General features: G+C 59.0%; 1 protein-coding gene across 1 annotated transcript in view; it reads left to right on the top strand.

The window, feature by feature from the left end:
• The window catches only part of RGMA (repulsive guidance molecule BMP co-receptor a), a 49,132-nt gene extending 46,593 nt beyond the window's left edge, over window positions 1-2,539 (top strand). The window contains exon 4 of the mRNA XM_052659591.1: window positions 185-2,539. Coding sequence (XP_052515551.1) covers window positions 185-907 — 723 coding nt within the window. The 3' untranslated portion in view covers window positions 908-2,539. The remainder of the gene's footprint in view (window positions 1-184) is intronic.
• Window positions 2,540-15,500: the final 12,961 nt, after the last annotated feature.

A 15,500-nucleotide genomic window follows, 5' to 3' on the forward strand; every position in this document is an offset into this window, starting at 1 on the left:
AATAGCGCAGGTCTCACCGAACAGGGACTAAAACAGGGAAGGGACAGTGTGGAGCGTCCTGGGGCCTCTGGCCTTCTGTCTGCTCGGTGCAGAGCGTCGTGAGGAGTCCAGGGCTGGGCCTCGTGCCCCTGCAGTCACCAGCACCATCTCACCCCTCTCTGTTTCTGTACCCTCTGGCCCACAGCTCACCATCATCTTCAAGAACTTCCAGGAGTGTGTGGACCAGAAGGTGTACCAGGCTGAGATGGACGAGCTGCCGGCTGCCTTTGCGGACGGCTCCAAGAATGGCGGGGACAAGCACGGGGCCAACAGCCTGAAGATCACCGAGAAGGTGTCAGGCCAGCACGTGGAGATCCAGGCCAAGTACATCGGCACCACCATCGTGGTGCGCCAGGTGGGCCGCTACCTGACGTTCGCCGTGCGCATGCCCGAGGAGGTGGTCAACGCCGTGGAGGACCGAGACAGCCAGGGCCTCTACCTCTGCCTGCGGGGCTGCCCCCTCAACCAGCAGATCGACTTCCAGGCCTTCCGAGCCGGCACGGCCGAGGGCCCTGGTGCCCCGCAGCCACCGGCCGCCAGCCCCGCGCCCCCAGCCCCAGACACCTTCCCCTACGAGACGGCCGTGGCCAAGTGCAAAGAGAAGCTGCCCGTGGAGGACCTGTACTACCAGGCCTGCGTCTTCGACCTGCTCACCACGGGGGACGTGAACTTCACACTGGCCGCCTACTACGCCCTGGAGGACGTCAAGATGCTTCACTCCAACAAGGACAAGCTGCACCTGTACGCGAGGACTCGGGAGCCACCAGGCCGGGCGGGGGCCGCCCCTGGGCCACCCCTGGCCCCCTGGCCCCTCCTCGGCACCCTCCTGCTCCTGGCCTTGCTCCCCGCGCTCCCAGGGGCCGCCTAGGACGGACCGCGGGGTGGCCCCTCACTGCACGGGGTCTGGTGGCTTCCTGCTGGCCCTGTGGTCCCCACAGGGCTCACCAGCAGGGAACAGTTACCTCCCCACCGCCTTGGGCTGCCTGCTGGCGAGGGCTGGGGGCATGGGATGTCCCCTCTCCGCCCCGCCCCCCCCCCCCCCCCCGGGGGACCCGCGACCGGGGTGGTGGCGACGGGTGCTGTGACGTGTGTGGCCTCCAGCTGTGCAGAGAACAAGCTGCCCACCCTGGCCCTCGTCTCCGCGCGCCCCACCGTGTGAATGTGCAGATCAGAGCCCCAGCCCCTACGGGAAGCCCCCACCCCCACCCCCACGCCAGAGACCTTGGGCGGGGCAGCATGTCAAGCTGCTTCCGCCCCTGCGATGCACTGAGAGAGGCCCGGCTGACTGCTGCACACGCGCCCCCGGGGCCGCCTGCGCCCACCGCACGCACACACTACACACTCGCACACACGGAGCCGGGCGCGGGGGTGGGCCCAGGCTGGATCCCCGAGCAGGGCATCCCTACCTGCTGGGCCTTTAGGACACGCGCAGGGCGCTGCTTGGCGTCTGTAGAAAACTGAGGGAACCCTTTGGCCAAAACGTTGCACCCTCCCCGTGTCTTACCGCGCGTGGCCTCCCCGTGAGCCCAGGAGAGGCCACCAGGCGCCCCCCAGCTGGGCACGGGTTCGGGCCCCGCATGTTGGCACGCGCTCTGAGCAATGACTTGCTCTGGCCCCTTACCCCCACCACCCGTCCTTCCGTCCCCCTTCCCGTCTACCGTCCTTAGGAAGTCGAACCTTTGTTTCTAAATTGTCTACACGGAGAACTACCGCCGTGATGTCTGGTCCTCCCCAGCAGGTGGTAAGATCCGGTGGGCAGGGAAGCTGGGGCCGCAGGCTGTGGACCGGGGACCCAGCGGAGAGGGCTAGCTGGCCTGCCCTCATCCTCTGCTTTCTCCTCGCTTGCCCCCACCCCCAGAGCCCCGCTCCCCACCCTGCCCACCCACACGTCTGCCTTCCGGGGAGAGGAGCGGGAAGACGTCCCAGCCCTTAGCATCCTTGGCAGGGTCCCCTCTGGCTCGGACTTCCTCTTAAGCCCCGCCCCACACGGAGATTTCCCCACTGTAGGTCAGCCAGGTTGTCCATCCGAGGAGCCCCAGACCAGTCCCGCCTCCGCTGCTGTGTCAGAGGCCGCCGCGGGCTGGGCTCCGCCCCCAAAGGCGTGGCCGTGCCCCTGAGGGCCCCCCTTCCGCAAGCCCCGCAGCCCCCATCACTGTCCCCCCGCCGGCCGCCCTCTGCTGACCCCGGGGACCTCTCATACACTGGCCCAGGAGGCTGCGGACTGGTCCCCGCCTCCCCCTCCAAGAGGTCCCCTCGGAGCCCTGCCAAGCCGCGGGCTGGGCGGGCGGGCGGCGGGAGTGTGGCCCCGGCCCCTCCCTGCTGGTTTTTAGATGGTCCCTATGTTGGAAGTAAAAAGTGAAGCACTTTATTTTGGTTGTGTTTGATCACGTTCTGCTTGGAAGTGGGGGCCCCTCACTGTGTCCAGCGTCTGCGACCTGTGTGGAGTGTCACCGCGTGTACATACTGTAAATTATTTATTAATGGCTAAATGCAAGTAAAGTTTGGGGTTTTTTTTGTTTTGTTATTTTCTTTTGGACTGTGTGTCAGAGTTTGTTTTCTGAACGGACGTTGGTTCCTTCGGGGATGGTGGGTGTCGGTGGTTGGGTGTCCCCTTACAGGGGGCCGTCCCCCCTGTGTATATACCCGGGGGCGGTGGGGGGGGGCAGCATGTGAGTGTGTGTGAGAGAGCTGAGTGTTGTGAATGCCTGCAGAAGGGGAGGCAATTAAACAACCAAAGCCCCCTACTTCTCTGAAATTACTTTCCTTGCTATGAGCTGTCTTTGGGGCTTGAGGGGTCCAGGTTCCCTTGCAAAGCTGGCATCATCCCCAAAACAGATGACCGGAGTGCTACAGAGTCTGACATGACTGAAGCAGCCAAGCACAGCACAGGGACTTCCCTGGTGGGCCAGACTTAACCTTCCAGTGCGGGGAGTGCGGGTTTGATCCCTGGTTGGGAGCCAAAATCCCCCAAAACATAAAATATCATAAAAAACATATAGTGTCACCAAAAATAATAGAAGCAATATTGTAGCAAAATCAACAAAGATTTTTTAAATGATCCCTATCAGAAAAAAAAATGATTAAAAAACACATAGTATCATCCCACTTTAAAGCTATCCAGTGAATCAGGCGTGTATATGGACGTGTAAAATGCACGCCCATTTTACAGACTCCAAAAGAGGCTCAGGGAGACTGGCCCAGGGTTCCTCAGCAAAGGCAGGGCCAACATGTACACTGAGGTGTGTTTTGCCCCCCAAATCCCTGCCAGTCCGTTATACCAAAGGCCAGGTGGCAGACGAGCTGCACTGTGACGCCAGGCCACGTCCGAGCCTTTCCACAGTGCCAGCTCCGTGACTTTGGACCTGTCACTAACCTCTCTGAGCCTCCATCAACTCCCTTGTAAAGTGGGGGGGTGCCCATCCCCTAGGGTTGTTCGAAGATTCAGCAAGTACATTCCTGTGAAGCACCAAGGGCAGGGCCTGGCACAGCGCTCACCCGGTGTTGGTGCCACTGCTGTCCTACGGCCAGGGGGTCCGAGTGAGACGGTGGGGGAGGGGAGGGGAGAGCGCCGCAGAGCCCTGGAAGTGCGGGAGCGCGGTCAACCTAGACTGCGCATGCGCACCAGCCCAGGGCCTAAGTAGAAGGGGAGCTCTTTCTAAGCCTCGAGAGAGAACCAGGGGCCTCCCAGGTGGCGCTAATGGTAGAAAACCCTCCTACCAAAGCAAGAGACTTACGAGAAGTGGGTCCCACAGGGTCCGTGGGGTCACAAAGAGGCGGACACGACTGAAGCGACTTAGCACACACATTACTGGGGGGGGGGGGGGGGGCGCTTCCCCAGTGGCTCAGCGGTAAAGAAATCACCTGCAGTGCAGGAGCCACAGGAGATGCGGGTTCAGCCCCTGGGTGGAGAAGATCCCCTGGAGGAGGGCACGGCAACCCTCTTCGGTATTCCTGCCTGGAGAATCCCATGGACAGAGGAACCTGGACGGCTGCAGTCCATGGGGCCACAAAAAGTCGGATAAGACTAAAGAGATTTAGCACACGCACACCAGAGAGAACCAGGAGTCTGGGCTTTGGGAGGAAGAACCAGCTTAGAAGGGACATGAAAAAGCTGGGACATCCCACACACGCCTTACCCAGTTACCCAGTCGCCCAAATAGGCTGCTCACCGTCACTAGAAACCGGGATGAAATGAACACTAATGGTGGCGGGGAGAGTACCACCAAGAGCTGTTGGCAGCCGGCCAGCGCAGAAGAACAGATTGTTAAGAAGCTGGGGCACACAGGAGAGAGGGAAAAAAAGGAAAAAATCAAGAAAAAAAATCAAGCCATGAGATGAAAAGGCTACAGCAGTCGCCAGATAAGAGGCTTGGTTTGGAAAGTGTTCAGGACCTTAAACTCTACCAGCTGGAATTCTTTCCAAGTACCATGCCACTTGCTGCCCTCCTGAACACGGAAATTTGCACTTCATCGTGGATATGGAACACGAAGTCGTGAGTTAAATGATTCCCAGGAAGCAGCTTCCTCTGGCTCCGCAGGCTGAATTTGGAGCAGAGACGCTCCAAGGCCCTGAGCCTGGAGGTAAATGCATTAGCAGACAGAGCTCGGGCCCTCTTCTTGCCCCATCCCCACTCACCAGGAACTTGGACATCTTAGCAAGGCAGAATTCTTAAGGATGGAAGACAGGGGAGAAAGGGCCGTTAAACACAAAGGAGCATGGGTCGTTCATAATGAAGGGGGCAGATTCTGGGAGGAAAACCAGTGGAGCCAGGCCAGAGGGGTCTCGTCAGAGTCAGGCCAGCGCGCAGGGTGGGGGCGGGCTGGCACAGAGCGGGGGTGGCCTTGGTCCCGGGCGGCCGGCCGGCTTGGCATCTAGACTGGCTCAGCCCGTCGCTGACTGTGTGGTCTCCCTTGCATTTTTTGAACCTTGGATTCCTTATTTGTAAAATGGAATTATGAGTGCCTACCTCCCAAGGCCATTACAGAAATCCGATGAGCTAACATTCATAAATCACCTCGCACACGGGTCCTGGCGCCCTGGCAGAACAGAGAGGCCGCCAGACACGACCCTCATCCTGCCTTTGCCATTGCGCGTGTCCCTTGGCTGACTGGGTTCCACGATCATGGGTGCTGGGGGTGCGACGGAGGCCAGACACTCCACTTTCTGTTCTCCTTGGTGAGACGGGCCCCTAACCAGGCAGTTGGTAATCAGTAGCCATGCTGTGCTGGGCTCCCCTTATGACTCTAACAGTGAAGAATCTGCTTGCAATGCAAGAGACCAGGGTTCCGTCACTGGGTCAGGAAGATCCCCTGGAGAAGGGACCGGCCGCCCACTCTAATATTCTTGCCTGGAGAATTCCGTGGACAGAAGAGCCTGGCGGGCTACAGTCCATGGGGCCTCAGAGCTCACTGAGTAACTAACACTTTCGTTTTTTTCTGTTTTTCAGCCATGTCTCACTATGTGTTCATCCATCAGTTATGTCTGACTCTTCACGACTCCATGTACTATAGCCCCCCAGGCTATTTTTAAAAAATGGTCTCAGAAGGATGGGCTTAATTAAGAAACTGTACCGGCCAGCAGGTGTGCAAGACATGATGTGTGGGGGCAGGTGTGTCCCCCAGCATCACTCCAGCCTCACCCAGAGTCGCACTGGGAACCCGCATGGATTTTTCTGCATTTGAACTCACTTCTGTCCCCTTCGTCCCTCCCTCCCGCAGGAATCAGAGCTCTCCCCAGGCCACCCCCTGTAGCCAAAGCAAAAGAATCTGGCCAAGCAGATCTGCCTGGGGAAGAACACACTCGAATCGTCTGCTGGAAACGGGCTGGGGCCTGGGTCTCAAGTTCACTCCAGGCTCCTCTTGAGCACAAGCCCAGCATCAGCATCGGCTGTCTCTGGGGCTGGGGCGCTTTATGAACGTGGGTGAGCTGGCTCGGGCTAAGGCGATTGGAAGTTGGTGGAGAAGCAGTCTGCAGCTTGCCGGAATGGAAACAGCAACAGAGTGTGGCCCACCCGGCCCAGGGCCAGGCCCTCCAGTCAGGGCGGGGCTTGCGCCTTGGGTCTGGTGGGCCCAGATGGCAGCTGGCATGGGGACACCTAGGCAGAGAGGCCCCAGCCCTGCCCCCTCCTGACTGTGTGATAGGTAACCTGTGATGGCTCTCAGCCTCAGCGCCCTCACCTGTAAGGGAAGATGACTGCATGTCCTCTGCAGACAAAATGCCAACCTCTGCACCTGCCCTGAACTCACAATTGCTGTGACCATTTTCACAGGAGCCCCAGAAAGCAGATGCCATCTGGCTTCCAGGTAAACCCCATGCCACCACCTGCCCCTCCCTTTAAGATCCCCACAGCAGGGGTGGCATCAAGCCAAGGTTCTGGTTGCTCTGGGGGCGGCAGGGAATGGGGCCAGACCCTCACCTGCAGGCTGGGCGCATAGGGGGACGTCAATGGGCCCTGGAGAGAAAAAGGAGGGCAAAGAGGGTCCCCCAGATCTGAAGTCTGCAAGCCTTGGGGTCAAAGACACCTGTGGATCCTCAGCGGGGTCACCACCGTACAGGGGCAATCATCAGCCCCCCCAGCTGGGGGGCGGCCTTGTTGCAGCTGCCGGTGCAGATCCCACCTCCCAAACGCATGGAGCCTGGAGCCCCCCACCCTGGCCCAGCCAGAGCCGCCTGCCATGCACCAGGTACCCTGCTGACCGTTTGATCCAAGGACTGGTGGGTCACGAAGGAGCCCCGTCCAGCTGCCTCCTTCCTGAGGCTCAGGTGACTGGACTCCTGGGCTCCATCAGATGGGCCTGGCGAGCAGGCAGCCCTCAAGTCAAGGCTGGGGGGCCTGGACCCCCAGGGCCAATGCCAAGGCCAGCAGGACAGAGCAGCTCCAACATCTGCCTCCTTGAGTTGATGCACCCTTCCTGGGTGGGAGGAGGTGGGTGGTAGATCCCTCCAGGAAGTGCCCAGGCCCCTCCCTATGAGGGGTCCAACCTTCCCTTCTCTCCCATCTGCACAGAGCCTGGTGGGCGTGTCCCCTGCACGTCTGATCAGGGACACTTCATTTAGTCTACACACATTCAGTGAGACCTGATGACGTGTCCGGGGCTGGGCTGTCTGTTGGGGACACAGCAGGGGTCCCAGGCCACCCGCCTGGGACAGATCACAGAGGGTGGAAGTGCAAGGTGGAGACGAGAACCGCTGGGGGAAACGGCCCAGCGCTGGTCCTCACGTTGCTTGCCTTGCTCTCTGGCCTTGAGCCAGCCACATGCTGGCCCTGAGCCCCCATCTCTAGTCCTGGGGAAGGACCCGGACAGGGTCACAGGGCAATCAGGAGGATAAGACAGTACCCGTCAGAGGCACTTGAGTGACAGTCGGAGAAGTCACTGGACGGGCAGGGACCAGCTCTGCTTTTAGAGGCAGGAGCAGCTGGAATGGAATCTGAGCTCCACCACTTCTCTTTGCGATCTTGGGTGAGTCATTCCAAGTCTCTGGGCCTCCGGATCCCCAGCTGGAAAACGGGGGAAAATCCGACCTCATAGCAATTTCATGAGGACTCAAGGAGACAGCACAGTAAAGCAACAGGCCCAAAGTCCAGCACCCGATAGCCACCTTCTGCAGATGGGGGCGTCTGCCCACCTGCCTGTCGCTCAGGTAGCTTCATTCACTCACAAGTCAAGGCCAAGACCAGCTCGGGGCTCCCAGACACACATGACATCCAGATGCTTTCTAGGGGCTAATATTTCCCCGGTCCCCTCCAGGGCTGGAGTTCATTTGATAATTTATGAGGTAGGGATAGAATCTTTATAATTATAGCTTCTCTCAACTATAAAATCAAGACACATTTATTAATTAAGCCCAAACAAAACTACAAGACCAATAAAACACAAAGGGATAGCATTAATTTAAGCAATGGGTGATGTTTCGCAGAGGCTAAGTGGGCCCTCCCCACGTGATAGAGGCCGGAGGCAGGCCGCCTGGGCCAAGGTCTTGCCAGCTCGGCTGCCCATCATCTGCCTCCCCACCCCCACCCCCGCCTTTGACTCCGAAGACCCTAGGAAGCCTGTCGTGGGCGTGAGTCCCCTCGACCACCCAGAGAGCCAGCGTGGGTGGATCTCTCAGCTCCAATACTCCCCTCAAGTCCCAGGTTCTTTTCTCCCTCCTGCCCTTCCTAATGACTGAAAAGATGTTCATCGAAATGGAAACATAAAAGAATTTAAATTATTCTAGAGATCTCAAAGTCTTCCCAGGTGGCTCAGCGTTAAAGAACCTGCCAGCAATGCAAGAGCCGCGGGTTTGATCCCTGGGTTGGGAAGATCCCCTGGAGGCGAGCATGGCAACCCACTCTGGTTTTCTTGTCTGGAGAATCCCATGGACAGAGGAGCCTGGCAGGTTACAGTCCATAGGGTTGCAAAGAATCAGACGCGACTGAAGTGACTTGGCACGCAGAGATCTCAAAGGACTACCCTCCCTGTATCTGTAGGCCCCAACTTTGGGAAACACTGAACTAGGACCCGGCAGGACAAGAATTGGCTAATTTGATTCCCATCTGCATCCGCTGTCCTAGCAGGACTCAGGGAGTGAAGGGGCGTTGGCTCCATGCAGGGGACAGAGTGATCCAGGACAGGGTTCAGAGGAAGAGGCAGGGAGGCCCTGAGTGGGGGACTGGGGGCCACAGGGGCCCAGAGCAGTGTGGGAAGAGGTGGCCCCCAAAGGAGACAGGAAGGCCCACGGAGCCTTCATCTCCAGCCTCCCCCAGGGCACGGAAGGCAGAGAGTGGGCTGAACCTCACAACAGATCACCAGGCCCAGGCCGCCCCGAGGAGCCAGCCGCCTTGGTGATGGCTCACCCTGCTGGAGGCTTGACCCGGCCAGGCATTGCTCCCGATCAAACGGGTAACCCTGGTCCCCACCCTGCAGAGGTTAACACTGGCCCCAGGTCATGGCAGTCGGGGAGCAGCCTGATCTGAAGTTAGGTGGTCTCACCAGCACCCAAACTCTCAGCCTGGCTGCTTTGAGGGCCCTGGGTCTCCTCCCCACTCTATAGGCGCTCCTGTGTGAGCCCACGGAGCTCCCCTCCCTACTGTGGCCACTACCCTAGACCTCGCTGCCTCTTCACCCTCCTGCCTGGCACAGGGAGCCTGGGGCCAGGACCTGGGTGCCTCCCTCCTGGGCTAAGGCAGCCAGGGGACCGTGAACCCATGTGCCTGCCCAGCATAGCCAGTCCAGGAGCTATGATGGGAGAATGCTTAGCAAATTGCTGGTACTTAGTACTTCCCCCCTTGGTGGCTAAGGTAAAGAATCTGCCAGCTGTGAGAGAGACTCAGGTTCGATACCTGGGTCTAGAAGATCCCCTGGAGGAGGGCGTGGCAATCCACTCCAGTATTATTGTCTGGAGAATCCCATGGACGGAGGAGCCTGGCAGGCTACAGTCTAAGGGGTTGCAAAGAGTTGGACATGACTGAGCAACTAAGGCAGCTTACCAAACTTTCCCCCAGGCCTCTCCTCATCACCCTTCCAGTTATTTCCCTGGACCGTCTTAAAAATCCAGAAAATGAAGAGCTAATGGCACGCAGGCCAGGCAGCCTTGGGGAAGTTGTTCCACCACCCAGAACTGGCTTCTGTCTGCCTTAAATGTCCCCCTGGTCCAGGCGGCCTGCCGACTGGGACCTGAACTCTGGTCTGACCCCCAGCCCGCTCATCCTCCAGGGAAGGGGGCACCCCAGGCCTCCTCTCCCCGGATTCCCTCTCTGGGCACTGCACAAGAAAGAGCTCCAAGCCTTGCACCCCCAGGGCCCTCGCGGAATCGGGGCTCAGGACTGGAAGTGAAGGAGACCTGGGGCTCGCTGGGAGCCCCACTTCTCAGCAGGGGTGTCAGCAGTGACAACGTGGGGGCAATGGATTACCCTGGGGGCTCTGCCAGTGTCTGTGGGCACAGGGAAGGGACAGACAGTATTGGGACAGCAGGTCAGAGAAGGCGGTGGAGGAAACCAAGCTCCAGCGGCATCTTGGGGAGAAACAGGATTCTTCAGGCACCAGGAGGTGAGTGAGGTAAAAGCCGCTCAGGCCTCTTTGCGACCCCCTGGACCATACCATCCATGGGATTCTCCAGGCCAGAATACTGGAGTGGGTAGCTATTCTCTTCTCCAGGGGATCTTCCCAAGTCAGGAATCACACCCAGGTCTCCCGCATTGCAGGCGGATTCTTTACCAGCTGAGCCACAAAGGAGGAAGGGGAAAACAGTGGCTAGAAGCCAGTCTGCTGATATCTGAGGCTGCAGGGGCAAAGGTTTGCCTTTGGCTGGAAGGTTTGGGCTGGCTGCAGCCGGGGGCGGGGGGGACTCGGGAGACGAAGATGAGCCTAGAGAGCTGGTCAGGTCGTGCAGGGCCTCGGACCCCTTCCAGCGAGCTTAGAGCTAAGGCGAGGGTCACAGGGAGCCGCAGAGGGATGCCTGGGCCTCGGGGCTCAGGGCGGCGCCACCCGCCGCCAAGTGGGGCTGGGAGGGAGGAGAGGCCGGCACTGGCGGAGACCGTGCGTCCCCGCAGGCTGGCGGGAGGTGGCCATCGAGCGGGGCCGCCGGACCACCCCGGGGGCAGAGAGACTGCGCGGCTGGCTGACGCCCGCCCAAGGATGGGCCGTGGCGGGGCACGGCTGGTGGGGGCCGGCGAGGCCGCGCCTCCCTGCAGCCGGCACCTTCCTTCTCTCCCCAACCCGCCACACGCCCGCAGGGACAGGGCGTCTCCAGGTCTCTGGCTCGGGTGCGGGCTCACAGTCCCCGGGACCGACCCCCGCCCCATCCCGGGGAGCTCATTCCCAGGGCAGCGCGGCCGGCCGTTTCTAGTGGGAATCTGCTGCCCTCTGCAGGACGGTTCTAGAACCGCGTCACTAGGACCCTCCAGCAGAGACCCGGTGCTGATCCCCAAAGCCAAGGCGGACCCCACCCAGCCGGCACGGCCAAGAGCCGTCTCCAGGTGTGGTTCCCAGCAGCCTCAGCTCAGTTCGGTCACTCAGTCGTGTCCGACTCTTTGCGACCCCCTGGACTGCAGCACGCCAGGCCTCCCTGTCCATCACCAACCCCCAGAGCTTACTCAAACTCGTGTCCACTGAGTCGGTGATGCCATCCAACCATCTCATCCTCTGTCGTCCCCTTCTCCACCTGTCCTCAGTCTTTCCCAGCATCAAGGTCTTTTCTAATGAGTCAGCTCTTTTCATCAGGTGGCCAAAGTATTGGAGCTTCAGCTTCAGCCTCAGTCCTTCCAGTGAATATTCAGGACTGACTTCCTTCAGGATGGACTGGTTGGCTCTCCTTGCATCCAAGGGACCCTGGAGCCTCAGGACGTGCCAACATAACCCCTTTGATAATATGGACAGATGCCAAGGGACCCCGCAGGGACCTCACACGGGTCAGCACAGCCTGGCCGGAGGCTCTCACATAGTTTGGGTTTGAGGCTTGGAGGGGTGGCGAACTGCCGTAAGAACGCCGGCTGGTTCAAAGCCAAGTGTGCCCACGCCCCAGGCCCTCATGCCGTCTCAGGCCCCCGTCCCTCTCTCCCTGGCACGCATGTGACATCGCGCCCTCCGACTGCATACTTGTCCAGGGCGTGCCCCACCCCCAACCCCCAGCTAGGAAATCGGCTGAAAGAGGGCAGGGTCATAGAGCCTAGCACAGAGCCCGGTTCAGGGGGGCACCTCGCTCTCATGATTTCGTCCCAACTCTGTCTCCCCCACCGGACTGGGAGCCTTGAAGGAGCCGCCCTCTGTCTCCGTGTTTACCTGGCTCCAGTCCCCACTGGGCCTTCCTCCTGTGTTTAATCGTCCCGAGCAGAGCAGGCTTTGTAGAGGCCCCCTGCAAGGCTCTCAGGACGGGCGGCTCCCACTGTCGCGTCAGCTCCAGGGTGAGGGCTGTTACGCTCTAGGTACCCCCAACCTTCCCTCCTAGACCCACACCTCCGCCCCTCCAGCTGAGAACTGATGGATGCTGACTGTTCCGCGTGGTCCTCGGGGCTTGCAAACCTCTCTTTTCCATGGCCGGAGTTCTCACTTACAATCCACCCTTAACCCTAGGAGCCGTCTGCTTCCTGTGCAAATGAAGGTGAAAAGGCCACCTGTCTTACAGCACACAAAGAGGGGCCAAAGGGACGAGGGATGGCTTCCCTGCCTGCCCCAAGACCACCCCTGCCCCCCAAGGCCATCTCAGTGCATGGGGTCAGTGGGGACCCTGCTTCGGTAACAGTTCCCTCTTGGGTCACAAAATAAATTCAGAGAAAGGTGTGAACCCTCTGTGGGGCAGCTCTGGCCCCAGAAAGTGGCTGTCATTCTTGGAGGTCAGAAGTCTGTAGGTTAGGGACTTGCCTATATTCCACAGGAAGTCCTGTCACGGGGCACAGAACTGACCAGGAGTCCCCAAGACTCAGCCCAGGGCAGGACCCCACCAGCAGTAGTGGGGGCAGCCCCACAGGCCCGGGTTTCTGCAGATATTCGTCCAGATGAGCCGTTTCTTCCTCCCACCGCACAAAGCAGAACAAATGCAGGTTGGGAGGTGAGCCCAGTGGTTCTCCAACCTCAAAATCTGATGGAAAAACTGCCTCAGGCACAGCTGGTCCTGCTCCTTTAAGAGCCACAGGTTGGAACCCGGAGCCGCGGGTCTGGCAAACTGTGGGGCCTTGTGTTTCAGTAAGTGACCTTTCTGTTGGCGCTAATTGAGGAGGACTTGCCCGGATGCCAGACGTGCGGGGGCCCTGCCAGGGAGCAGGGAGGGGCCTGAGCCTGCTCCTTCCAGTAAAAGGCAGGCGTTTTTGGCAGCGGTCAGTTTAGAAGCCTGGCTGGTATTGTAAATCATAAGCTGATTATTGCACTTGTTCTTCAAGTTTCCGATAGCGGTTCCAGGCAAGCTGTGAGTTGCAACACAATTGAAAGTTAAGTTTATGGTCAGGAAGAACCCTGAGCTCTTCCTGGAGTCTCTGACTCCCACTCCTTATGCTGGAACCCCAACGCAGCCGGGCAAGGGAGGCCCCCTGCAGCAGTGTGTCCTGGGCGGGTGCCACAGGAGTTCACCCCCAGGCTCCAAGTGGACACGCAGGCCTATCTGGGGTTGAGAATTAATGGAAGACCTTTGTGAAGTGTGGTTTCAAAGTCACCAAGTGTTGGTGAAACCCCTGGGGTCTGGCAGGCCTCTCCGCCTCCTGTGCAGACGGTCTCCACGGCCGTGCCACCCTCCCGCCGTCTGGGCCTTGCAGGAGCTGAGCCGGCCCCTGCGCCAAATCACTCGAGTTAACATTTGTGTCAGTGTTTCCATTATAAAGTGCTCTTTCCTCCTTCAAGAATATACGGCCCAACCGTAAAATTACCCTCGAGGCTGCAGGCTGGCTCAGACCCGGCGGTCTGGCTTCCTCCAGGGGGCTGCAGGGACCCCCGGGGATGGCCCCCACCCGGCGTGACCCAGCTGGAACTCGGAGGGCAGCTGCTCCACATGGACCCTGGTGAGCGCAGGGAAGGCAAGAGGACAGCAGTGGCTGGCTGGGGACTGTCAGCCTCCGCTATTTGGAGAGAAGTCTAGAACCCACACGAAGTGTTAGGTTCTGGACCCAACGACAGAACAGGGGCCCGGGTAGCGGAAAAGCTCTGTTTCACAAGCTGTCCAAGAATCCCAGTGACCCAGCACCCGGAGGAAGGGAGATGAGGTGGTAGGTGCGGTCATAGGTCACACCAATGCAATGCAACGTGTTCGCCTGATTCTAAAAATCCTCAGTAACACTTTTTAATATATGAGTCAAAAGTACAGCAGTTTTACAATGTAGGAAAATTTAATACATACTATATAAACAACATTATTTACATCAGAAATCACTAGGACAGTGGCATTTTTCACAAATATAAATTAATTACTGTTTAGTCAACAGGTTTTAAAAGTCCACAATTTTACAATAAAGAAAAATCACCCGTCCCCAACCAAGTGGGGCGCAGATGGACTAAAGCAGCCTGGACCCCTGGCCTGGCTCTCCTCGCCAACACGGCCGCCCCTAGACGAGCCGGGGGCCCACCGCTCCTGCTGAGGAGTGGGTTTTGGTCTGTAGGATTTCCGTGTCACTGTGTGAATTCCTAACGGGGCTGCATTTGCACCGTGCGCCCTGATGCGGCCCTCAGGTATCAGGTTAGAGTGTCTGCAGCACGACGTGAGAGGTGTCCTGGGTTCCCATCGGAGGGTGTGAGGAAGGAATGGCTGAAAAGGGGGGAGCCCGGGGCAGCAGCTGATGGGGGGCCAGTCTGGGGTTACCATGATCTCGGCGGGGACGAGGGCACACACGTGAATCCGTGCTCCTGGTCAGGTTTTCGGTGATGCTAACTCTCCTCTTCCTCGGCCCCTTGCCCTTTCTACTTAGTAACTACATCCTTCAGAGCCAGTCTCCATGGAAAACCATCCTCAGAGACTCGGGGGCGGCTTCTCCCATCCACGAGTGAGAGAATTCCTATCTGTGCAAATTTCTGGTTTTGACAGAAGCATACAGTATTCATACTGACGACAATGAGGAAATGCTTTCTTTCTCCCAACCCACTCTGCAAACACACTCCGGCACCTAAAAAGAGATGCTTTTGTGAGGACACTGTGCTTCTGTAATCCACTTAACACTGGTCTGGCTGTCACTGCCTTCTGCTGCAGCGTATGGCACTAGAGGTCCTGAATGTGGACTAACGGCGGCCCCTTTGTCCTCATGATGAGACATCTTCGGGAATAACTCACACCTCCTATCAACTTCAGAGGAAAAAAACCCAAAAACCTTGAGGTCTGAAATGCAGGCCCCGCCAGTCCTCCCCTGGCTCCTCTAACTGAAAGGGTCACAACCCGACTTCCTACAGGGGAAGCCGAGCTGGGGCCTGCTCTGCAGACCCCGTGGCCCGTTGACGGCTTGGGGACCTGCAAGCCGGCCTGCCCTTCCTCTCCGGCCCGGGGAGTGTCAGTACTGCAGGGAGGGAACCCAACCCAAGCAGAGGCGCACTTTCCTATCTCCCCACAGAGCACTCAGGCATGGCCCCGGTGGGGTGACTGGCTGGGGCTCCGCTGTGGTCCCCCGGGCTGTGCTCCAGGTGCGCGCTCTACAAACCAGGCTGAACGAACCCAAGTACCAGGAGGAGAAATGGACCAGGAGGTGCTGAGCCCACGGAGCTCCCCACACCAGCTGTGCGGACCCAGCCTCTCACGAGGACCTCAGCACAGGCGAACCGAAGACGCTCTGGGGAGCAGAGAGCGAGAGCCCCCCAGAGCTGCCCACAGGAAAGGCATGAGTGGAGCTGCCTGGGAACCGCCAAGTGAGTGACGGTGACTCATGGAGTCCCCTGGAGAGGAGCAGTTAGTGTGGGGAGTGTGACTCTGTGTACACCGAGGGAAGGGTTTCCACCAGCTCTGAGCCGGGAGACTCACAGGCTCACTGCACGTTCAAGTCAGTTATTTTGTCTCTGTCTAGACAGGCCTCTGCATAC

This window comes from Budorcas taxicolor, chromosome 21, assembly GCF_023091745.1.
Source record: "Budorcas taxicolor isolate Tak-1 chromosome 21, Takin1.1, whole genome shotgun sequence".
Classification (NCBI taxonomy): domain Eukaryota; kingdom Metazoa; phylum Chordata; class Mammalia; order Artiodactyla; family Bovidae; genus Budorcas; species Budorcas taxicolor.